General features: G+C 36.9%; 1 protein-coding gene across 6 annotated transcripts in view; it reads right to left on the bottom strand.

Moving 5' to 3' along the window:
• The window catches only part of CHD7 (chromodomain helicase DNA binding protein 7), a 134,468-nt gene that overhangs the window by 28,062 nt on the left and 80,091 nt on the right, over window positions 1-26,315 (bottom strand). For all 6 annotated transcript variants that reach the window (XM_075023342.1, XM_075023341.1, XM_075023346.1 and 3 more), the window contains 11 exons: window positions 24,369-24,507; window positions 20,838-20,975; window positions 19,690-19,755; window positions 14,662-14,717; window positions 13,111-13,225; window positions 11,290-11,373; window positions 10,205-10,342; window positions 9,987-10,108; window positions 9,266-9,509; window positions 3,351-3,527; window positions 1,728-1,871 (listed from right to left, as the gene is read on the bottom strand). In XM_075023342.1, the coding sequence (XP_074879443.1) occupies window positions 1,728-1,871; window positions 3,351-3,527; window positions 9,266-9,509; window positions 9,987-10,108; window positions 10,205-10,342; window positions 11,290-11,373; window positions 13,111-13,225; window positions 14,662-14,717; window positions 19,690-19,755; window positions 20,838-20,975; window positions 24,369-24,507 (1,423 nt within the window). The remainder of the gene's footprint in view (window positions 1-1,727; window positions 1,872-3,350; window positions 3,528-9,265; window positions 9,510-9,986; window positions 10,109-10,204; window positions 10,343-11,289; window positions 11,374-13,110; window positions 13,226-14,661; window positions 14,718-19,689; window positions 19,756-20,837; window positions 20,976-24,368; window positions 24,508-26,315) is intronic.

Raw genomic sequence — 26,315 nt, 5'->3', positions numbered from 1 at the left:
AAGAAATGCCCATTTTCCTCAAAAAAATTAGCTAAGTTTTGTCAAGTTTTTGTAAAGTCCCTTACATAAAAAGCTCAAACATATTCCATATAGAAAAAGACTGGTATTTAGGCTGCTTTAGGTTGTCTCTCAAAGTACAAACCACCTCAGTGTTGAAGAGCTGATAATTCACCCCGAAATAGGTCATCATCTCCTGATGCAGAGCTGCACAGCAGAAACATGAACAAAAGACACTTTCTCCTGAATTCACATCATTCCCTTAGTAATAAAGCAACTTCAGGAGAAAAAAGACAAATTAGTACGGAGGGATGAACAATTAAAAAAAAAGGAAAAAAAGGATTGCAAGGAATGGTGGAGAAAACCCAAGTCATTAACACATTATCTCTTCCATCACTTGAAAGATATATCAAATTCCAAAACACCTAATAGTTTGTCAGCAGAGAATGCACTTCTTCCAAAACTTTTTGGCCCAAGCAATACAGGCTCCAATTCTGCTAACAGCTGATGGCATTATTTTAGTGATATTTCCATGTATGGCTTCAAAAATTTCCAGTTCTGCTCTGCTGACATTTTGAGCTGGCCAGACGAAAGCTATGCTGAGAGTTAGGATATATTAACTCCAGCTCAAACACTATATTAACGGGACTACATGGCTTCTGGATCAGAGCTGGCTCACTTCCAATCAGGTCAGAGTCCATTCTGACTGGCATGCAATTGCCTGCACAATCTGTGGAAACATATCCTATGATTCCCTCAGGACACACTATGATTTTTCCAGGAGGTAAGGGGCTGGAGGGAGAGCTGTTTTGTAATTTAGACTATTACCTATGGAAGAGTTGCTCTCAAAGAAAGTTAATAAATTCAAGCAGTGAAAAGTTAGAAATACCAGAAATTGAATTTTCAGACAAAACCAACGTAAGTCACATACAAAAATGCATGCAATCATGATGTTAGATTATCATAGGGTGGAAAGGGCCAAATTAAGATTCCTAAATTAAGATGCCATGCTTCAGTTTATTCCTAATATTAAGGCAATTTGACTGTTACCTATTGACTTTTTAAAACTTTTTCATACATACAAGAAGAAATTTAAGTTTTATGTATGATCATCAGAAGCTTTTACATTTTAGATCTAAACCATGCTGCATTGAGGGTCTTTCAGTTTGCATTGATTTATGCATTTGTTTTATTGCACAGCTTGAGAAATCTGTTTGAGTCAGTCAAAAGACTCTCCCTCCATTTGGTTGCATCTTGCTAAACTAGGTTTCAAACATGTTCCTGTTTGCACAGAAGTCACTGATAAAAGTCTCAGATGTTAACTCCTGCAGAAATTACAGAGGACAGTCTCCTCATTCTGATACTGATGCTTAAGGAAGAATGTCAACTGACAAGTTAATTCTCTTAAGAGTGAACAAGCAATTCTAGAAGTATTTTCATCCAGCAACTGTTACAAGACACCCCACCCTCACGTTTAACCACCGCATTTTAACAAGAGGAAACTTTCCCTATTTCTGCATGACCAATGGACAAAAGATAAAAAAACTAGTGATAAGGCAAAATGACTTTTGATCAAAAGGAAAAAACTTCAGAAAATGAAAACAAATAAAAAACCAGGGATAAAACTACTATGGTCTTCCAAAAAGTAAATAGGCATTACTTGTAAAAACAATAAAATAGATAAATTCACAACATCTAAATAGAAAAGTAAGTGTGCAGGAGAAGTTTACCTGTTCTTCAGTTTTCAGATCACCAAATTCTTGCATGAATGTTGTTTCTGATGGGAAGCGACCAGGTTCCAAGAAGTGAAGCAAGCTAAACAGCTCTTCTACTGTATTTTGCAAAGGGGTTCCAGTAAGCAGCACTTTATGTTCCTGAAAGGTTAAGAAATAATTGCCTACGAATCCATCTAAATTAATTTTCAATGGAGAAATACATAAAATCATCTCTTTTTCCCCCCCTGTATCTCTCATCTTTGCTTCCTGTCCGTTCCTCCAACTACTTACACATAGCTCTTTTCAAGACATTTCTTACTAGTATTCTGGCCTTCCTTCAGCGATAGCCCAGAAAAATAACTTCACTACTTAAGCACCTTCAAAAGTCCTCTAGATACAAGAAGAGATTTTACTGATCCACAACATCCCAGACCTTTCACATATATAATGAACTTTAAATGGCATAGTAACAGCTAAACTTCCCATCACTTCCAGTATAAATCCATCAATTTACTACACCTCCAATAGATCTCAGTGCATTAATCTCTCCAGGGCAGGTGTAAGTTTCCAACATAGGAAACCTGAAGCAGAGTCCTACTTTTCATCTACACACAACAGAGCATGATACTGGCAGACACAAGAGGAAAAGTTGCATATTGCTTTAGAGGAGAAGCCTAGAGAGGTTAAGCAACTAGCCCAACATCAAATATTAATTTAGTAGTAGAACAAGAACTGAAGTGAGAAGTTCCATATCTCCATCTGTAACCACATCTATAAGCTCAGCTTTCCTCTAATAGCAACTATAATAAGTAAATTGTATAAAGCATATTTATAAACTTTCATTCCTTAAGCCCCAAGACTCCTTCAAGAAAAGTACTGTTTAACAAACAGGGGAAAAGAAACTAAAAGTGACCTATAGGTCACCACTGCTTGTGTAAGCTGATGTTTATGCTGCTTTATTCTTATCAGAAATAACAGGTTTTGAGTTTCAGGTGTTAGCATGACTGCATTTCTCTCACATTTTTAGAGAATCTTCTGAACACACACAATAATTATTTTGCCTTTTAAATGGTAAATACCTTTAAAAAACGTTATCTTATTTTTTCTGTGTGCTTAATACACATATTTTGTGCACATAACATAATACATATCTATGCAAACATCAGAAACCAACTCACTTTTCCCTTCCTTAGTCAGCCTGAAAGAACATCCTTATGGCCACACAACAAATTAACATTAGAGCTGATATTAATGCAGAACAGTTTAACTCTTGCATCCGTATCTGACCACCTGACCACATTAAACCTTTAAATAAACATCTATGTGAAGAAGTGACTATGGAGTACATCAAATGAAAAGAGAGAAAGGAAAGAACAAATTTATCTTCTCTTAACAGAGTCCACATAATTCTAGGTCTAAACCAGTGAAGAGACTTATGATACATCAGTACTCCAAAACTGAAGATATGCATATGCTTCCAGCTATTTTAAAGACTTTCTCAGCTGCATTCCCTCATTCTTCTTAGCACTTGATGGTTTTACTTGAGAAGAAAACCTTTTATTTTACTTTTTGATGAAACCATAAATCAGGAGTAATAAAAACAGAGAAGACACAAATGTAAGAGATGTATGCACTGACCAGGTCCATCATCTTGAGTCCTTCCAAAAGCTTACAATTCCTGTTTTTCAGCCTGTGGGCCTCATCGATGACCACGCAACGCCATGGAATGTTACGCAGCTCCGGGCAGTCAGTCAAGATCATTTCAAATGTTGTGATAATGGCATGGAACTTGTAGGACCCCTTTATCACACGACCCTAAAAAGAACAGCAAAAGTTAAACTCCATGGTAAAGAAAAGAAGTACATTTGTTTCATCTTCAAAATCCATTCTTTAAAAATACAGAACAGTACAATGGGCAAGATATTTTAAGTAAATGAAGTCATTAATGCTGACTCAATGAGAGAATATAAATGTCTAAGTTTACTACTGGCTTCATGCTAGCTATGTTTTTAATCCTGTAAAAAGGCCCACAGAATCACTGCATATTCATTACAAAGATGTTATACAAGTATTTCAGATGTAATTCATATGGATTATACTAATGCCTTGAAGCATTAATGTAGTGCTGCAATATTCAAATAAGGTTTTCAGACTTTGTCAAGAGAATTTTCTTTTTTCTTTTAAATCAAAGATATGTGACGGCCCTCCCAGACAATCCAAATAAGCCAGAAGTACATTCAGGCTTCATTTTTATGACTATTAGAATATTTTGCTCTCAATAAACAGTAATTTTTTCCTGGTGGACATTGAGTATCCAAAACACCTACAATTATAGTAAACAGCTTTGAAAAGAAGCAAATCTCTGAACTCTAAAATGGAGAATGTATATCCCTGCATACATTTCCTTGATAGTTTGTAATGTTAAGGAAAGTTCAACAGGACGATTTACTTGATGTCTGGCACCATATTCACTATTTATGTGGCTAGTTGAGGGTCTTGTTTTCAGGGCTGATACTAAGATTCTGTTTCAAAAAAATGCCCTGAATAAACTTTACTCAATATCATGAAATGAACATCTTTCTGACATGATGCTATATTTCTTCCCGATATTGTTCAAAGAAAAATCTAACTTGGTATCTCCAGTGGCACTGGGCCTGTGCAGGAACACTGTCTAAGGATGGGCATCACACAAGTTCAAGGCCATTCTAATTTTCAAAGCAGGACTGTCATGGGTTGTATTATGAATACACTTTGAAAGAAACAGGTATTTTACAGTAAGGTGACCATTTCTTCCTTCAAACATGTGCAAGTCTCAATCCTTTTATAAGTGACCTGCATATAATCCTCTCCAAACTGTGGGGATCAGAACTGGCTACTGACTCAATAAAACTATTGGAAACCTGATACCCTGAACTCAGCATTAAATCTGCCTATGCACATCAAGGGTATTTCAGAGGAAGTAATGACCTGCTCAACAGTGCTTTTTCACAGCATAGTCCAGAAACATTTATCATCTTAGGAAGAAAAAGAGTTGTTACTTAACAAACAGCAGATGAAGATACACCAAGCAGGCAACTTACAAAGACAGCAAATTGAAATACTGTAACCTTTTCATGAGCCAGACAAAACTATGAAAATATGAGAATGCAACTCAGGAGATTCTTTCCAAGTAGTGGAGAACACTTCTATGAGCAACCTCACAACTATACAGCAAGCAGTGCTCTTCAAAAATGACCACTACATAAAGCAGCACATCCAGGTGAAGCAAAAATAGTAAGAGGGACCCTTGCTTATATAGAGTTGTCTAAATCTTACATTAAAATATGCATAGTGGTCTTGCCACAAGAGCTCATGTTATTTGAAAGACAGTCAAATGCTGTACTGAAGAACACAGGAGTAAATCAAGCAGAAAGTTCCAAGAGCTTTAGAAGGTAAATGATGTTGTTCTTCAACAGTTTTAGGCCTCCAACACTTGGGAAAGTACAGGAAAGAATCCTAAGTAATCCTATTAGTGTCACACTTGAGAAATTTAAATGTAGAAACTATCAGGAAAGTGACCTATAGCATTGTCACAGGTGCATTCTTGGGCAACTAGGAATCAATTTATCCTGTTTCAGTGTAACATCCAAATGAACTTCTCTCTCTGACGTTGGAACCACAGGAATTTCATATCCGTTTATTCAGAGAAGTTCTTCCATTTGAGGAAATCAATCATCCCAATAGGTAGCAGTTTCCTGTTCTGTTTGGGAAGTTCTTCTGGAAGTAACTCAAGCAATAGAGGTAGCCACAAAGTACAACAATTAGATATGAATATAAAAGTTGGGCTATGTTTTGGGGTATTACCTCCTAGCAGATACAAACTGAGAAGGTCAATTGGATGTGTGTAAGAATTGGACTTCTAAAAAGATGCACATTCCACCAGCGGGAACCATGAAAGATTATTATGGTCTTTTCCCACCAACCTCAGACTCCACTTGGAGGAACAAGAGAACAGATGCAAGAAATGTGCATGTTAACCAATTCCAGCTAGAAGGCATCTGGATAACTAAGTCACAGCCATTTTGTAAAATGCAATTCAGCATCATCTTTGGTGAAAGATGGAGTCCCTATTGGTGAAATACTGCCTTAAACTGCTACATGCTAAGCGTTCTTTGCAGATATCTGAGGTAAACCTATGCTGATGACATGTTCATAGCTCAGTATCTTCTCAGCAAGGAAGAAAACCATGTAAGCAAAAAAATGCTCTCTTAAGCCAACACCCACTGAGCCCAAAAGGAATGAACCAGGTAAGCCAGAAAAAGTCCTGAACATCAATAGCATTATTTTGAGTTAAAATCAACCAAGGACAAGGTATTCTGTTTCTACACATGAACCAGGTGGTTCCTCTTTTTAGTCCTCATTACACTGTTAAGTAAATTTCCCTCACAAACAAGTCAACTCTTTTGTAGGGCTCCGTCATTAATTTCATTTGGCATATATAGTTTTCCTGCTCCTACAACGAAACTCTTTCTCAGAGGTATAATACTATAGAAAAGCAACTGGTTTATTTGATATTCCAACTGGGGAAGGCCCCCAGAAGGACCTTTCAGTTATATTGCTCAAGAAGACCAGAACAGGCTTCTCTACATGACCCTCACAAGCAACGAGGCAGAATGGGATTTTAGGGGAATGTCCCTGGTAGCATGGTGTCCTTAGTGTTGAAGTCACACCACTGCAGAAATGTATTTTGTTATTGACTACTCTCTAGGTTTTCACAACACCTTGACTCTGGTTACTAGTGTTGACTCTGAAAAATCACACTACTGCAGATGGGGTAGGTGCTTCTCATGCATGCTGTCTTTTATTATTGCCCTTCAAAGCCACTCATACTTTCTCAATGTTCAATTGTCTTTTTGAGAAACAAAAAGCCTCTTTTCATGTTAAGACCTAAAAAGCCAAAGATGCCGATGTCTGCGTTGATGTGTTTGGCAAAGGAGACTGGAAATGATACTGCCAAAGCCTGCCTTCTTTCTCTCCCTTATCATCCCCCATTGTACACCCTACTTTAGAGGATGCCAGACTGAACACTACATCGGGATTCTTTCAGTCAGAACATGAAGAGATTTTTTTCACATAATTCAGTTTCTACCATGCGTTTCACAACTGACAGAGTCTTACAAAGAATGGAACGCAGAAGGTGATTTCATAACACATCTAAGCTAGCTGCCAGCAAAAGGACGAGTTCACTCCATTTCTCCTTTATCCCCAACCATGGTAATTTCCGATTCTTCTCTTAAGCCAGTTCAGGGAGCAAAGCTAGCAGAAAATGATTCCTTTTTCTGTGCCATGAGTGCTTTGTCATTACTTGCTAGGGGGTCAAATGACTCCCATGGTCATTACAAGAGACAAGTTAAGAATATAGCAACAGTGGGAACAAAACTTTCTGCAGCATCTTGCTTTAGATTCTTTCAGTTGTCTTTAGATCAACGAAATGATATTGCCAAAATAACACTAAGAACCTGCACAGTAAGTGGGGATTTTTCTGATGATGCTCCTTCAGGTTTCATGCTACATAATTGCTGCATCCTAAGGGGAAGAACACACTGAGAACAAGCACTGCTTAAACAACAAACAAACAAAACCCCAAACATACGTGATTTTTAACACAGGAAAGACTTCAGCAGAGACAGTATTTGCATAAACCCAAATTTTTAAATTTGATACAAAACATCTATCTTGGATAAGAAATAGTTTTAAAACCAGAAAAAGTACAAATCAATTCCCATTCATTTGTGTATTATCGTATGGCATATAAACCATTAGACCTCAGTGTAGCAACTGTTATTCAAATCAACCTTCTTTAACAACAGCATATATGATTCTGATACGAAAGTTTCTTTGATAAATTGCTAAGAAAATGGCCAAACAGATGTAACTTCTATAAATTGTAACTTCTACAGATGTAACTTCTAACTACTACAAATTACTATGTGTTTTTCTACTATATTTAAGTGTGTGATTCTATTTCTGTTTGCCCTAATGGCATGTCAAGTTGTGCTCCAGCCATGACCTTCAAAACAGTTTTTACTCAGTTCTTTCCCTCTAAAAGCGTATTTTCTATCTTGCAACCACCCTCATAGCTTTGCTCCAAGGACTCTGTTTTTTCAACACTCTTTTTGAGGACAGGAAGTGAGAACTAGGCAGAACTGGACTACCCACTACATTACTGACAAAGGGAAGAATGCTGTAACTTCTCTACTCTTTAATAAAGATTTCTCTCCTCCTACACACTTGCACTACACTAGCCCTTTTAACCACAGTCTCACAGTATGAACTCATGTTTAACCGGTCATGTGTCACGACACAAAAGGATCTGCATTTGTCTTACAGCCTTCCCAGAACCGAGCTCTTCCTACTGTAAGAATCATCTCTATTCCTTATCCACAGATAGCCCTATATTTAGCTATTCTGAGTACTGTTAGCTTGGATCCAATTTATTAAGTAATACAGCTTACTCTGTATCCATGAACTGTGTTAATTATTTACCACTCTCCCCATCTTTGTGTCATTTGAAAACTTCCTCAGTAATGATTTTATGTTTTCTTTCAGGTCATTGATAAAAGTGTTATATGGCTCATGGACACAAACCAATCCCTGAAGAACTACGCTGGAAATGCAAATCATTTCTCATTTACAATTACATCGAGAAATATCAGTTAGCCAGTTTTAAATCCACTTAATGTGTGCCATATTGATTTTATATCATTCTAGTTTATTAATCAAAATATCCTGTGGCATAAAATCAAATGCTTTACAGAAAATCTAAATATATGAATTCACCACTATCACTTCCTTAAGCTCAGCTGGAAATAATACTCCACAATACATTCAATCAGGTTGAACTTCCATTCTTTTTTTCTCTTAAGTGAGGAGGGTTATGTTGTTTTGCAACAACACTCGATGCATGCACATTATTTTTCCCCAATCCTTTTTACTTACTCTCAGCAAAGCCATGCATTTAAGTGTAGAGATCTGTTGCTCTTTATAGCTTCAGTTTTCCAAATAATTTTCTGTTTCTACCCCCAGTCTTTTCTGTACCTGCTCTCCCTCTCTCATAAGCACTATTCAACATGAGTGCAGTAACACAGATTCAAAATATATATGACTTATAAAATCTGATGAAGAAGCATCGACAAGTTTAATTTTTGCAAGCTAGTCTTTTCCTGGAATGGTAGGCAAAGATTGATTTTTAAGCTTAGTTACAATTAAAGTAGTTTCTCCATTAAGAACCTTTTCTGCCAGCTCTCCTCAGGAACACAAAATAATGAAAACCTTGCATGAAACAGTGAAACCCTGAACAAGAGTTGCACCATCTCAGTAACTCTTGGTCCTCCTCTATTTCCAGTTAATCTCTTGGCTACTATTAAAAAGCACTCTCTTTATTAATACATATGCCTTCATTATTAGTTAAAACCTACTACATCAGTACTAAAAACCTAATCGATGCTTCGATTAATTAACAACAGTAGAGCATATATAAAAAAAGAGAAAAAAAAACCATGAAGAGTTCTTACCTGTGGGTCTTTGAAATACATTTCATACAACTGAATGGTCCGCCGGCTTGCTTGACTCCCATGATACACAACCACATTCAACTCTGTCCAGGTGCGGAACTCCCTTTCCCAGTTGGGAATTGTAGACAACGGTGCAATAACCAAGAAAGGACCATGGATTCCTTTCAAATATATCTCATAGAGAAACGTAATGGACTGGATAGTCTTTCCCAACCCCATTTCATCTGCTAAAATGCAGTTTCGTCTGAAAACAATAAAAACAGTCCAAATGATTTATTCCCAACTTAAAACATTGAAAATCAGTAAGGAGCTAAACTGAGTAAAACAGAATTTTCTACAATGGCAAGTATACACTCAAAACACATCATAATCTTTTTGCATTTTAAATAAATGTTATAATTTGTCATGCAGTAAGCATGGATATAGCCATTTCATATACCTCTCAAGTTCACACGGGGGAGGAAGGGGCAGCAGGGGTGTGCATGTACACATGTATATACAAAAGCATTTGCCACAAGAATCTTCCTGAAATATTCAAGTTTTATGTAACAATATGTTATCCACTCAAAATTAGTTTGTATATGACTCCTGCAGTAAACAATGAGACATGTAAATAATCCTAAACCCTCCCTTTAGAAGATTACTTTAAAAGGTTATTGTTTCAAATAAACCATAAAAGATTTCCAAAGCAGGATTCAGCAGTAAGCAATATTTTACGTACGTGTTGTACCAATTGAAAAGAAGCCAGTTTACTCCCTCCAACTGGTATTCCCTGAGTTTGTTATTGTTTTTATACTCCCTGGAACTCTCCGATTTCTTCCAGTCATCGGCAGGAGGTCGCTCCTGTTTCAAATACAGCAAATCCCATTAGTGGTTTCTGAAAGACCACATTACTTTACTATTTTCAAATAAAATCCTCTATACAGAGCCAATTCTTACCACACGCTCCATTTCTGGCTCCCTAGACATCAGTTTCTCAAATTCTTCAATCTTAGCATGGTCGATGTCTTGCTTGAGCTCCCAAGTGCTGTCTTCATAAGGAAGCGAACACCATTTCACCAGATAATGCGTTACAGGCTTTGTTAAGACAAAAATAAGATTACATCACAATTTAAAAAGAATAAAAGTGTAATCTTTTTTCCAGGACATCTGCAGGATTGTATCTGCTAGATACAATTCAAAAAACTTTACCAAGCCCAAAGGTCTGAATCAGCCAAAAGGATAAGCAAACAGCAGGCTGACACCTTGACTACCTAACGAAGTAAGATTAGAATGCGGGAAATGCAGGCTTACCACCAAAACAAGCACAACACTACATTTGAAATTACTAAGGTTAAACTAAAATTTAAAAGTAAAACAATATTCATTTTCCAACTGTTACAATTTCCATGCTTTACCACATATTTAAAGAGTCAACTGTTTTTTCTTGTCAGTGTCATCAGAAACTTCCTAGCAGGTACCCCAAACACCACCATTCACTGACAGAGCAATATGGAAACATTGACTCTGCCAGTGATGCTTTATAGTCTCCCAGGACCAAAAAGGAGTCTCCTGGAAGACAAAGTGATCTTGTTCTGCAGAACACATCATTAAAGAGTAAGAAACAGTGAATTCATGACCTCCTCTGCAACAGACAGGCTAAATAATGTCTAAAATATTATGACATTTAGCTAAGATTCTTACGCTTTTCATTTAAATTCTGTATTACCTGCATGGACGTCGTATTTCTGCAGTATTAAGTACCACCTCAAATGTACATATTAGAATGGGGTTTTGTTGTTGGTTTTGTTTTGTTTTGTATTTTTTTAAATATAGGTAACTTATAAGAAGTTTGGAATTCTTACAGAAACCCCTTTATTTTAGGGAAATTGCTGTATTAACCAATGTTTTCTCAAATGTGTTCCTATTTTCTACACACATATACACTGGTAGCTTCTGAAGTGTTTAATACATTCACATTTCTAAACAGTAAGTTCTAAACACAATGTCTATCCGACTACAAATGCACTAAAAGTTTTGTTTACCTCTCCATTATCATCTGTGCTACGTGAAAAATCCATGATTCGATCAACTTCCACATAATCTGGATTAAAAAGCTCATCATCAATCTGTTCAAGGAGAGAGTAAAAAATATAAAAGATATCTCTATTAGCCCTTCCTGAGAGGAAAAATTATTATATATTTCACCATGCAATAATATTTTGGGTCACGGTGACATAGAATTTATATTTGGCAAACTTCAACATGTTAATTGAAATGCTACAATTCAGCAAGATCATTCCCCATGAGGGAATCAGACTTCTCAGACTTTGTTAACTGGGCCTCTTAATTACTGTGTGAAACCTTTTACTGTGAGAGAATGTTTAAGAATATTTTAAATGAAGTGTGAAATTACAATTCACTAATGAGCAATCGAAAAGGCTTATGGCATGCAATGCATTTAGCATTCTTGAAAACTACAGCTTGCAATAAAGAAATTAGAGCCTTGTACACTAAGTGCCTTTGGATTATTTTAACTACAGGAATTGTCTAACTGCTTTATAAGCAAGATTCAAAGATTATTATTTCAAAAACAGAGAAAAAACACTGCATGAATACACAGTTTCACCAAAAAAAATATATCACAATTTGTTATGTTCTTTCTTATGCCTTCAACAACTTACAGGATTCTCTTGCGTACTAAAGCATTGTGTTTCATTTTATACTTTTAAGATCCCCTCCAATAGAAAAGGCAGACAAAAGGACTAAAGACTGTATATTTTGATAGCTTTTTCTAAAGCAAGAACAAATTCCAAGTATCTACCATAACTTATGATCCACGTGGAAACAGATTTAAAAAAAAAAACAAAAGTAATTTAAAAAAGCAGCAATTCCAGGCATCTTCACTTAGAAGAGATGTTAAATTTGACAATGCTGCTGCTTAATGACATGATACATTGTACTGTTATTCCAAATTACGTATTTATTAACTTCTTTAAAAACGCAAATATCAGGAGTCTTGAAAGTTAATTTAATCTAGTTCCTTAGGCATTAGTATTATATGATGCACTTAATTCTTTATATGTGCCACCCTATTTTATAATAATCTCAGAGTATTTTGGATGCTCTGACATAGTGTTCACAGATGTTCTATACTCTCCTAGAAGCACAACACATCAAGTCCTCCTCCCTCAAATTCCTGTAAATTTTATCAAAATATGTCAATCATATGCACTTAATGAGAAACCCATTCTGACTTTATGGAAGTCTTTAATTTGCAACAGGTTTTGTTTAGCTTGAACTCCATAGTAAAACTAAATATAAATAAATAAATACAGCAGCACATGAACCTGTTGGTTTTTTTCCCCTCAAAAGACAGCATTTTACTGAAAGGTAAGCTTTCAGAGACACAAATCAGCAGATCTCGTCTTTTATTGACAGGACCCCTACCACACTATTGCTTATGGCTCTAAGTGAAATTAAATTGATGATAAAAAGCTTAGAATCCCTAGTGAGCAGCAGTCCATAACACAGAAAAATGCGATGCATTTTTCTGGCATAATCAGCTCCTGAGAAGAGAGACCTGGTACTGATTCACTAAGAGTCATGCTTACAACGCAAACAACTAACCACTCACTTTAAGAAAAAAACAAAAACAAAACCTGCAATAAAAAGTATAAAGTCAGTATAGTTCACTTGAGCTTCATAAACTTGAAAGACTTGGATCAAGCATGGTTATACTTTATACCAGAATAAATGCTACTGATATATCACACAGTTGTTCAAAATCTTCTGCTTGTATACAGAACAAGAATTCATAAGAATATTCCTTAAATACCTAAAAGAAACAAACAAAAAAATCATACTTCTGAAAGGAATTTGTTCTGGCCCTGTTTTGCCTTAAACCGCTTAATCTTCTGCTGAATTCTCTTGTCCTTGTCCAGCTCTTCCACAGATGCCCACTGACAATGAAGGTAAGAACTAAAAGATGAAAGAGAAAGTCTTACTCAAAACTACTCTTCCATTGCATACTCCTATATATGCAACTAGTATAACTAGACCCTTCCAGCACATTGTAGTGCTACACTTGGAAAACCGGACAAAATCTTCTACATCGTACAAGTTATTAACAAATTGTCTTTACTGGAAGTAATTACATTACTAATGGATAAACTTTTCAGTAAATAAAAACAACTCCCACTCAAAATTTAAATACATACCCCATACATTTAGTGTTTGGCACAAAGCTAAGAAGATCTTTATTGGGTATACTTAAAGCATAATTACAAGACATTTATCATAAATGTCACTATTTAACATCATATTCTAGCACAGAATATGGTTTTTAGAAGTTAATAAAAATAAGCAAACATTTCAAATACTAACATGCTATACACTGATTCTTGTGAGAACAGCATTGTAATTAAAAGTCACATGAGTCAACTGAAGTTTTAACACTGATTGAAAGAAAAGAAAAACCCTTGTAAATGCAGTTCCATGGTAATAATTCATCTTTAAGAAAACACAAAATAAGGAACAGCTTCTCTGCCAAAATGACTAGTCTCACTTTACAAATTTAGAGTTTGTCAAAAGTTATACTGCTAAGAAGTCTAAGACATGAACAGTTAATAGAAAAATTACATGCCAATGTCATAAAACTAAACAAAGCACAATTAAGCTATTAAACATCATGCAATAATCAATATAGTGCAAAACGTACAAAGGTGGCAGCGTACTTAAAGTGAAGTCGACTATCTGCAGTTACCTGCAAGAAACTTACTTGAAGTGAATTTCTGTCTCTCAGATGGAAAAGTTGCTAAAATTAAACAAGATATGCTATTTTTCTAAAAGAAAATGAGCTTATCCAGCTGTGAAGTATCTTATTTTAAATACTGATTGAATTGCAGTTTCAGAGCTCAGAAGTGAAACAACATACCGCTCTCACCACTATTACATCCCTCTTACGGAGGGGCACCTATCTGCTGGAATACTGGAAGCCATCCTGTTTGTTATCTTAGACACTTTGTTGAACACAAATGTTGTTTTTGAAATAACATTAAGGGTTATTTTTTAGTAGTTTGCAGGCACATTACTCTATGGTTGCAGTTAGATCTACACAGCTACTTAAGTATGTGCTCATGAATCTGCATGCATAATGAGCCTTAAAGTTTTTAATAGCAGAGCAATTTTACCTATGGATTTCATTTTGGAGAGAACATAAATTAAGACAACGCTATCAAACCCACTACCACCAAGGCAAGGTATTTCCCAGTTTACTTGCCACTGTTTTGGATTAAACATTAGAAATGTTTAAAGTTGGATAGTAACAGTTATATCATTTACAAAATCAGTTTTTCAAAACTATTTGGAAGTTACGTGAACTTAAAGATAGTAATCAAACCTGTAACTTTACTTACAAGTTTTTGTACTTTACATAGAATTCCTCTATTTCTACCTCCTCTCCATTCTCCATCTGCAAGAAAAGAATTGTTGAAATGTGAATTAAACCACTAAATGGTCCAATTCAGTTAATGATTAAAACTAACTGAAATACAGAATATAGTCCCCACATAGAGAGACAAGTGGAGGTGTAGGAAAGCGTTAGTGGGGGGAGGACATGGGTGAGGAGTTTCCTCCAGCAGCTTACCCAAGTACATACTGCACTGCTTACTACAACTTCCAAGACATGAATCATTTGAACTCCTCCCTAACCACATGCAGCTTCATTCACAACCTCACCCCAAATCTGGCTTTCTGCCAAACCCACAGTGTTAAGTAGAAGCCAAGTGTACCATTTTCTCAGGCAGCAGCCAATTAGCAACTGCACTCCTGAATGCCATATGTATTATTTTTGGCTGGCTCATGGCAACTTTACATTGTGGGTTTTGTAATGTTTTAAAAAAGAGTTTTAAAGGGGGTTTATTCCTCCATATAGTTAATAACTCCAAACAAGAAGCCATATAAAACTAAACCTTATACCTCTGCTAGAATTTTAGGGCATCAGTGTTCATGGCTTTAGTTTTACTCAATGGTGCAATTAAATTCACTCAGGCAAGATGTCTCACATACAGAGCAGCCAAATTAAATTAACACCCAAAAACTACATTTAAAGCAAGGTTAAAGTTGTGATATAAACCAGCAAAACCAAGGGCATTCAGTGCTAAGGGTTGAGACTACCCTTAACTCATCCCTAGTGCCAAAGTATTGCATAACATATGGCATGTAATACTGTGTTGAATTACTCCTGAACCCAGCCATAGGACAAACTAAGGACAGTGCACCAGGCACACGTTTAGAATTCAGTTTATGTCACAACGTTAACGGTTTGTGTTTACTAATGAACTTTGGAACAATTTTAAATAGAAGAGCATTTTTCAATTTACATACTTCATCAGGGACAACATCTGTAATAAATATTGTATGTAGCGCTAAACAGACAAAACTGTTGACCCCTGTATAAGTCAACATCCTCCCATCTTTTTATATATATATATATATATATATATATATATATATATATATGAGGGTAGGGGGAAGTGAGACTACTCTAAAGCTAGAGGATGAATTGTCATCTTCCAAATCCTCTCTCAAAAGAAAAGTTGCTGGCTAGACATTACTTCCATAGCAGTGCAATTAAAGAACAACAGTAGCAGCTGCATTAAACTCTGTTCTAGCACAGTAAAGAAAAACTTAATGCATTCCTAACTCCTGATTTACATAGTATTCCCTCTCTTCCAGACTAGCAAGGGATTTTATTATTTATATCACTCCAATACAGTCTGCTTGTGTTCCTTTCTAGAGAGGAGCAACACCAGCTTCCACCTAGTTGTCCCTGAAGAAATGGAAGAAGACAAGGTATTCCTGGTGCTACTTCTTGATCTTCTTGAATCCTCTGTTGAAGAAGGTAAACTATCCCCTAACCCCAAACACAAGTAAGAAGCTCCTCCGTCACTTACAAAGATACCATCAAAGGAAGGAATTTGAAGACCATCATTTTGGGTTTTTTAAACAAAAAATTTAAAAGATAATATTTCTCAAGAAGGTATTCATAATTTAGAGGTCAAAACTGTATTAAAAAAAAAAGAAGTATTAAAAAATGGATATCCCATTACCTGAATCTATTCACTACCCTGAGGCAAAGTTGCTCTTTAAGAAGTCATCCCTAATTTTAAGACATTAACTTCTTTTATTTTCTGAAATGTATTATGGCCAGGTCTCTTTGATTAGCTTTATATCAGAATCCTTTGAGATACATCAATCTTACAATGACAACATGGTGAAACACCTTTATATAAAGGTTTCATATTAGCTAACTTAACTTCCCTCAACACCATTTCAGTCAAGTATATTTTCTGTCAACTGCCAACTTAATAACAATAATTTACATTGTAAATCTTGATAAAGCCTGTAACTCTCATGAGTAAAATGTACTTTTTCTATTGTCTAATAGGTAATAACAGGTCTATGTTACTATATGTTCTATTAGTGTGCATCAAAGATTCAACTAAATAAAAAGTATTTCAGAATAAATTACTTTTAAAATCTTACTCTGGCATTCACGCTTATGGCCAAAAAAAGAATTCTAATGAAGTTACAATCACCAGCACTCAAGTAGGAGTTAAACAATACATCAGTTTAGGACATATGAAACAGAAGCTTATGCATTTGACGTCACTGTCCAACCCCCACTACACATATGTTTACATTAACCAGGTAAAAAGGTGAGATAGAACATTTATGCAAAATTCTCCCCAAACTGATTACGCAGACATTCTAAAATAGCACATGGCAGACTTGGGCAACACAGGACACTTCAAATTATGATTGCCCAGGTGCGACCATAATTGACAACCTGATCCACAGTCTCTGCAGATAATTGAAGAAATAAATGATCCCCTCCTTCAAGCAAATATTTAAGAGCACACAATCTCACACTGCCTTCGCCACAGAAGGGATACAGTAATATCTGCTAATGCAAAAGTTATTTGAGCAAGCTACTCAGGTGTAGAGACAAGTAAGAGCTTAAAAAACAGAAACCCACAAAAAACCCCTAGAAATATCAACTGCTAGAAAAACAGCAGACAGAACACATTAATAACAGATGCAAAGCAACACAAAAACCAATCACCTCAATTGATACACAGCACTAGATTGTAACCTAATTGGTTCGTGGAAGAGATGTAGACATTTGTATACAGTTGAATTAGATCTAGTTCTCACCATGTATTGGTAGGCAAAAAGAGAAATTCATGTGTGTAACACGCAGGTACAGCGTTCTACAAACTCCACATCTTTCCATAATATGTGCTATCTGTGCTGAATAGCATATTTAGTTTTAGCCATTCCTTTTCAAAGTTAAGGAGCAGAAATTCAAAGGGGACTGAAGCTGGCCAAGAAAATAATTAGAAAAATGAAAGATTTCCACATACAAACTGAAGATGTCAGGACTGTGATGGTTTAGAAAGAGAATGATACAAGCACTTAACACTTTCTGCAAGAAGAAAAAGTATTCAACAGAATTCAGAATTCCATGTTGAGAACAACAAGGAAAAACATTGCATTTTATACTTCAAACATGAACTAAAGTAATTTCTACCTTTTATTCTGTACATTTCAAAAATGGTTGCAAGTACAGTGCTGCATCGTATCTGGTAACTCCAAAACTAGACTAAGGCTACTTTTGAGAAAACCAGCATAATTTCATGATAAGAATACTGCTCCAAAAGCATATTCATTATCTAATGTCCTTTACTCGAATGCAACATCTTTGTTACAACCTAATCCACTGAAAGGTTTCCTAGTGAAGCCTTTCCTCATGTTTATTTTATGCACTGGTCCTGATCACAGCAATTCTACTTTGATTAGTAATCTAACAACCAGGGTTTTGATGACGTTAGTAAGAGTGTGAAACACCTCTAATAAAAGCACAGTTGGGTACTTCAGATGTTAAATATTAACATCCTGAAATCCATTTTTGGGGGATTTTGGAGAAGAGGGTTGGGGAGAAGAGCAGGGAAAGAAGAGACACCCCTCAAACCTGCAAATACAATCCATAAAAAACATTAAAGAGCGAGCTCAAAATAGAGCTTGCCTCCAGCAGAGCTTGCAATCAAAGACATGTAGGCAGCAGACCAACCACTTCCCACAAACTGCAGCAAAATACACACTCCCCATGAGTAATCACACCTTTGTTTGCAGGGGAGAGGAAGAAGAGAAGAATAATTGGTGAAAAACAGCTTCCAATGTAAAGACATTTATGAAAAGACCACATTCTCCTCTCATGCCTAGTAGACCATCAGGACAATTAATTACTGAGTGTATATTACATGAAGTTTATCTGAAAAATAAGTGCAAGGCTTGAAATACAAAATATAGCTCTAGACTTCAAAAAAAACCCTAGAGGTTTTGTGCTGTGAAAGCTGCAGAAACGGGTCAAATTCAATCACAGCCAGTCATGACATTGCATGAATTTAGGATTACAAAGCTGTTAACGATATTAAGACAGTAGCAATAAAATTAAAAACACAAAACCAATCCTCCCACCAAAAGAACCAAAACGCCACAACATGAAAAGAAAAATAAAAAAAAATCCATGAAGAAAGACAACTTTCCCTCCTCCAATTTGAAAATTAACACTTTGAGAAAAAGAAGTATTTCTGGTTAACTAAGATCAACAGGAGTACCTTATCTATATTAATCAGATGGTCTTCTGCCCAACTGCAGTACAAGTCAGAGAATTAGCTACACAAAAAAGTCTATAAAATATAATAATGCCTTTTTTGGAACAAGTTCTTTTCTACTTCCTACCCAGAGTTTAAGAGTTTGGAAGTACAAAGGCCAATCAAGTTGTGAAGCAGATTAGAAGAATCTGTAAGCAAAATAAGAACATAACTAGCAACCAGGGCAGAATTAAAAGAGAACCACGAGACTGTTTCTTTCACCATTTTAGCATAGTGACAAGGAACATATTAACCACCTGTATATGTAGCATTCTTGATGGCATGTAAACTTCTTTTAGCTGCTAAGCACAACCACTATCAAAAGATGCAAAAATTATGGGCAAGCATCTTTCTTTACTAGAAAAGGCAGAAACTTAGGATGCAGGAGACTTCTCTCAGTCCTCAAACTCCCATGAAACATCACTCTGAAGTGAAGAGCACCATAGATTTCGCTCAGGTACACATATATTTGCAAAAATCAAAATTCTCATCTGAAAAAACGCAAGAAAAGAGTGGAAGACTAAACAAGTAATCTGTTTTGTGAATGTCTATCGAAAAGCATGTTAAATACCATCTAAAGACACTTTCAGGGAACCTCCTCTATTCAATAGAACAGCTTCTTAGTTTGGAATACCTGAGGTATTTTAAGAACTTAATATGGGCTTCAGCAGAAAAATGCTTAGCCTGTTTACAAATATGGGGGGAAGGGATTTTGTTTCATTTTACCTTTTTCTTGACTGAACGGCTACTCATGATTTTCTCCACAACAGGACCTTCAGCATCAGCAGATTCCTACATTGTAAATACCATACAAGAGTTAATGGGAGTGCATCTTTGTTACTTAAAGACTTCCTTCATTAGAAAAATGTCAAACTTTTTTTTTGCAACTGGGAGTTTAATACACAGGAGGACTTCCTCCCTCTAGCATGAGAACTGAGAGGATTCAAAAAGTTTTCATACCATAATGAAGGATTGAAGGATACTTGTTTAAGCCCATTTTTAAGAGCTGATGCAACTCTAGCTCTCTCACTAAGGCTGACATGCACATATACACAGATAAAATCACATGGGCCGTTCTCTCCTAAAATACCACATGCTTTCAGCACTACACAGTCTAAATATTAGATGTTCAAAAACTCTAGTTGGCTGTGTAAGCATCCACACGATAGCTATTGAAATTGCCTGCGATTCTTTATTACACTATTACATTAATTCACTATTACAACTGCAGGCAAACCTACCAAATTCTCCTTCTGATAAGACACAATTAGCAATGGAGATCACATACAGTATTTCACAGGGCTTAACAAATTGCCAAATGGAATACCAAAGAACATGTATATGTTCTCCAATAGGTCATCAGTTAGTTAAGTGAAGTAGTTCTTTGAAAAAGCACCACAAAACAATGAGATTGTTACAACAGTCATTCCTACATTATTACCCCTCATCTTATTCAAACTATTTTATCCATCATTTACATTGCACAGAGAATAAAGTGTACCCTGCTGGGTACTACAAGGCAGTAATTTCATAAAGGGGTTCTTATGGTGCCTAGCAGCAGGGGACAAGCTTGAGTGGTTTATTAAAGTCACAGAAGCCAGACCACTGAATTCAGCGAAGTAAATGCAAGACTCCTAGCAGTCCAGTTTAGGTTTCCTTTAGATAGAGACCATTAATTTCAAAGAACTGTGTCAAATTGCATAACATCAGCTTATAAACAAAGTCATGAATTAATATATTCTTTAAGAAGGTAAAAAGCTAATACCTTCCGGCACACAGTGCCAACCATGGATTAATATCATTCAGGAAAGGGCCTATATTTGAACTTTGAATGCTGCAGTTACAGCCACCTTTCCAGTCCGTTCATATCTGACCTGTTGCTCTGACTGAGAAGTATTTGAAGGAGAGTCTCTGCCAGCAGCATCAGCATCATCGGCCTCCTCATCTGAAATTTTGAACTCCAGGTCTTCTGTATAACGCTTCCTCTTCACCTGCCTGCTGGAGCGTCGCTTCTAAATAGAAAGCATTGATATTCTTCATGAGAAACAAAACGGATAAATTGCAGAATAACTGAGAAAACTTCTTTGTATTTCTCAAATACACTAGTGTGTAGCAAACACTTATTTTTACAGCATCTTGAGAGAAACAGTGGAATCAAGACACTACTATTTTAAATTCCTGCCTGTTAGCCACTTTTGACTTCTGTTTAAAAAAAAAACAACAAAAACCAACCAACCAAACAAAAAAACCACTTCGTGCTTGTTCTGAGTTGGAAAGTGTTAGTTTTCTTTTTTAGCATTACTAAAACGACATAAGAAAATTAAAAAGCGTATCTCAGAAAGCAATTAAAATAGAAGAAGTTGCACCTCTCAATTCACATCTACGACAAACTTTGACAGATGGCCAATGCAGGAACCAAACACCACCTTTCCACAGCATGGCCCACAGTGTTGCTAAGCAGTGACAACACACCTTCTTGCTCTCCCCATCCGCACAGTTGTACCCAGATTATCTTGTAGGGGAAATACAATGAAATACAATTTCCTCACCCCACTGACCCAGCACCGTTCAGAAAGACATCCTGCAGCACAGCATGGGGAAAGACCCCAAACTAATAGACGAGAATAAAGAATGTGAACCACCCTAAACTGAAAACATGGTTTCTGTGTCCCCATACCCTCATCTCCAGGATGAGAGAAAGCTTCAGAGAAACTGCAGAAACTATCTGTAAAATACACAAGCATGCATTTGACAGAATTTGCAACTTGATACTCGGTGCCAGACAACATTTTCTGCAACAATAAAATTCAAATTCCCAGATAGTCTGCATCAGGTTATGTATTTTGAAAAGCTGAGAGTGTATGCTGTTGAAGGAAACTGTCAACTGAGCATCAAATATCTCAGTGGACTGATGTATGTGTGTGTGTATATATATTCATATGTAAAAGAAAAATATGTTGAATATCAACTGTTAAAAAACCATCTTTATGAATTAATATACTACTTATTTTTACATCTTTCTCAGCTGAACACACATCTTCACTGGTACACGCAAATACTTAAGTAGCTTGTTTAACAGATCTACGGACCGGGGTCTCTCAATGTATGTAGACAAAGACAAATATTTACTTTTAGATAGTTAATCATACTTTTTGAAGCACAAATATCTGATGCACTTCACAAAATTAGAAATTCTTTAACTGAAAATGAAATTTTTGAGCAAAGGTTAAATTTACATCACCCTTTTGAACAACGGTGAAGTGGCTTCTACCTTTAACATAGTAACTTATGGGGCTTCCCACAGAACTGTAACAATATTTTTCTACTTGAAAATAGATACCACTTGGCAAATTTGCACCCTCATTTCCATAATTACCAATGAGAGAATGTCAGTTTTCTTTTGGCTCAATAGGCAAGTCTTACCATTATTTTTGGTGCCCAAAATCTCTTCTTCCATTTCCCTAATAAAAACGATGCCTAAAAAGTAATGGTAATCCTCTATTTGATTTTTATTGACTTGGTTAGCTTCCTGTTTCCTCTAATGTCCACACGAGGCTTTGCAATTGTTATGCACTGTTGTCAGAAACTGTGCATACAATTACCTGCATCAGATTATCTTTTACCTATTAACTAATCTATAGCTAAAAAGGCAATAGGCTTGATAATGGAATAGAAAAAGATCTGTATGGTGACACACAAAAGTAAGTATTTTTTCCTCTCTAAATAACAATGAATTTCCTCTCCAAATAAAAACAACAATGCATCACTTTGTGCATTACTACATAATACCACTACAGAAGACTCGGTATTTAACACAAAGAATGCAACGGTGTTTTAGATGACTGCGTAACACCAATCTCAGTTGGGAAATGTATAACAAGTTTATTAATTCTAGCTGTCCTAGCACATATGGTTGTAACCCTTCCATAAGTTTACGCAGAGAAGTGTAGGTGCAGTGCAACATGCACAGTGCAAAAAAGCATTAAGAAAACAAAAATCACCTGAAATACTTTTATGACATTTAATTAAAAAGTGATGCAAATACCCTAACGCTTGTATTTACAAAAAGAAAAAAATATTTCAAATGTAAAGTTTATCACCCAACTGAGTTTCACAAAGAGAAAGTTTTGTCTCACTGAACTAAAAGCAAGGAAAACATGCATGTATATTGAACTGTAGATAGTACATAATCATCTGCAAATTAACCCCCAAAACGATCAACTCCAAAAGCTTCTTCCTGTATCTTTTGCCAGCGCCATTAATCAGACTAAGAAAGACTTGTGGCACAGGACAGAAAAATTTATCCTTCAAACATTTTAACGTTTGCATGGTGTATCTCAACTTTTCTAATTCAGAATACTTGACTTGCATGAATCAGAAGAAACACTCTTTTTGTTGCTGCTTTTGTTTTTAACTAGAACATATTAGATTGCTCGCATTTCCTTATACTCTACATCCTTCTGGAACACAGTAAGAGGGAAGGCATAATCCATGTTTGTGTTAGGATGCCACTGTTTGTCAACCTTTTCACCAGGTTGCTTTGACCATTTTCAAGTGATCATCAGTCTCATAACATCAACATCTCTCGTAACTAGAAGCAACACATCCACAACCTGATATGCAATGGAAAAATGAAATGGATTTCAGTAATACCAGCACAACTATTTAGAAGTCTCATACTTTCTCCACCACAATTTGCCTCTACCCCTTCATGAGGGAATTCTTATTTTTAATGCCTACTCTGATCGCTGTCAGCAGAAGCAAGCCAGGAGCTGACCGCTTCTTAACATGACTAATGACAAGAGCACACAAAAGTTGTCATATATGCTATTTCTACTTCCAGGTTTTCTTTACACAGACGAAAGTTTGGTCAGAAAGTGATAGGTGCATAGCGGTCAAGAGAAATTATCAACGTTAGCCGATGACTGGCAGTCAAGCAACAAGGCCCTTCATCCATTAAAGCTGTGCAGCTACAAGTCTCTGACACGCACGTTTCCAACATTCCGCTTCGTCATGTCCTATTCTTGATTTCAGAAGGTTTGCAAAGCCAATGCAAGAAGAAACACGAAGCATAAGCAAGGCCTCATGATGGTACATTAAGTCTACAGAGCAGAAAAATTCAGCACCGTAATTGCAACAGTAATGAAAGAGAACACGTGAAAACTCAGCAGCACTGTGTGCGTATCTGCAGGTAACAAGACTGTAAGGCAAAATTATGATGATGAACACTTGTTTTAGTAAAATATTCACCACGGTGATATCCAGTTCTCACCTTCTTGGTATGTCATTCTGAACAACACAGAAAATACCCAAATACTTGCATTTCTGCAACAAGCACTGTGAGAACTACTGTTTTATGCATCTAAATTGTCAAAGGTTACATTGAACTTGAAAGATAGCATTACCTGAACCCCTGAGTCATCTTCATCTTCAGGATGAGGTGATGGTGGTGGAGTTTTTTCCAAATCTGAGTTTTCAGAACCTTCCTTTCCCTTGTTAACCTTTTTCTTTGCAGCACTGGTTTCTGAATCTGGTTTCTTGTTACTGAAACAGAAGTATTTTTAATCAATATTTCTACAAAAATGTAAGCAAAAAGCGCTTAACAAAACAGCTAATCTGTGAGACGTTTATTTTCAGTGACTTTGTTATTTTCAACTGCCTTCCTTATTTAAGTATTTAAGCATAACTGCAAAATCAGTGATGCATGGGCTATCGCTATACATTTCCCATTCCTTAACAACAGACACCTCTCTTCTTTCCTTCAAGATCTTGGACAGCGACACTGAGCATGTATTCAACAAGAAACTAAAAATGAGACTGGAAGGGAAGAGCTGCTTTCTTCAAAACCTGCACTTTCTGAAAGCGGCGTTTGGGCAACCTGACACATGAAGAGAAACAGGATTACGTGTGCACTTGCCTTGGTATTAACTGTGCGGACCAGGTAAACAGAACCAGAGGAAACGTTACCAAAACAAAGGACCGAATGAGAAAATTCTTTGTTTTCTTCTACCATCCCTGTTATTTCCAAGCAGGAAAGGTGCTTTTGTGTCAGCTCTGACGACACTGTACAGCCTCAACGCATGCAACCGCAGCTTGTATGGGGGGGAAAAAACCACCAGCTGGTGTATCTCAGCATCTAGAAATACTAGAAAGCTATATCCACTGATGGTAGAGAAAGGTTTGGGGGGATTGTTTCTCCCCCTTCTCCCCCATGAAAATGTTGGCCACCTGAAGAGCTGCAACCACATCTCTCCAACTGCACTCAGAGGCCTGGAAATGGATGAGGATGCACATGTTGAAATTCAGCTTTAACTACATCGTCACCAAATCACTCACCGATACAACCTTCAGCACTGTGGGGGTGAAATTTTTAAATGGTGACCAAGAAAAATCAATGGTAAAAGTTAGTAATTTTAAGCACATGTAGCTTTTGAGTCTCGTGTGGGTTTTTGCTAGTCTTTTTTCCCCTCTGTGGTCAACTCCCCCAGGCCCGTTACTGATTTGACAGGCTGGTTGTGGAAAGTTGCTGAGACATTTAAGAGCAGAGTTACGTTGCTGGTATCTGAGAAACGGCGAGTGCAGGTCGCCAAATGTTATGTCAGCCACCTTTATATGGCTTCTGCACCCTCAACATTTTAATTTCATACCCGGGACACTGCCTGGGGTTTGTTTTTCCTTCACAATCCCCGGCCTTGTAACTTCTCAAACAAACATCGGCTTTAAGCTTGTTCATTTTGATCAGCGCACTGGCCCACTAAAAGTGTATTTTGGAGCTGTAATTTACAATTCCCGAGCACAGTTACACGTTGCTTCGGAACCGGGACAGCTGGGTTGTAGTGTTTTCCTCTTTTGCAGCCCGTGTTTAATTGGTTTAAACTTAAAAAATTGGTTGACTTATAATTTAGGATCAAAAAGACCGGGAGTTTTGGAAATGAATTTGTATTATCGTGAAACTACAGGGCGTGACACAGCTTTCCTCTCAGAAAAACCACCTCAAACTGTGACAATTTAAAAAAAACCCAAAAAACAAAAAACAAAACGGGGGGGGGGAAGGCGGAGTTTGACGCCGCGGAAAGAGCGCGGCCATCAGCCAAGCCCTCGGGAAAGGCGGCGGGCCGAGCGCGGCCCTCGCTCTCTCCCTCCCTCCCTCCCTCCCTCCCGGCCTCCCTCGGGCGCGCGGGCCCGGCCGCGCGCGGGCAGCGGCTCCCCTTCCAGCGTTTGTTTCCGCTCTAGCTGCCACCAATGGCACAAAGCCGCAGCTGAAGCGGGGCCCCTTGCCTTTCATCCGCGCGCCGAGAGCGCTCGCGTCGCCCCGGCAACCCGCGCCCACGTGACCAGCACCTGCTCCGCTG

Source organism: Buteo buteo, chromosome 3 (assembly GCF_964188355.1).
Source record: "Buteo buteo chromosome 3, bButBut1.hap1.1, whole genome shotgun sequence".
NCBI classification, from domain to species: Eukaryota; Metazoa; Chordata; class Aves; order Accipitriformes; family Accipitridae; genus Buteo; species Buteo buteo.
Note: the sequence above shows the minus strand (reverse complement) of the source record. Positions and strands in the feature narration are given on the sequence as shown.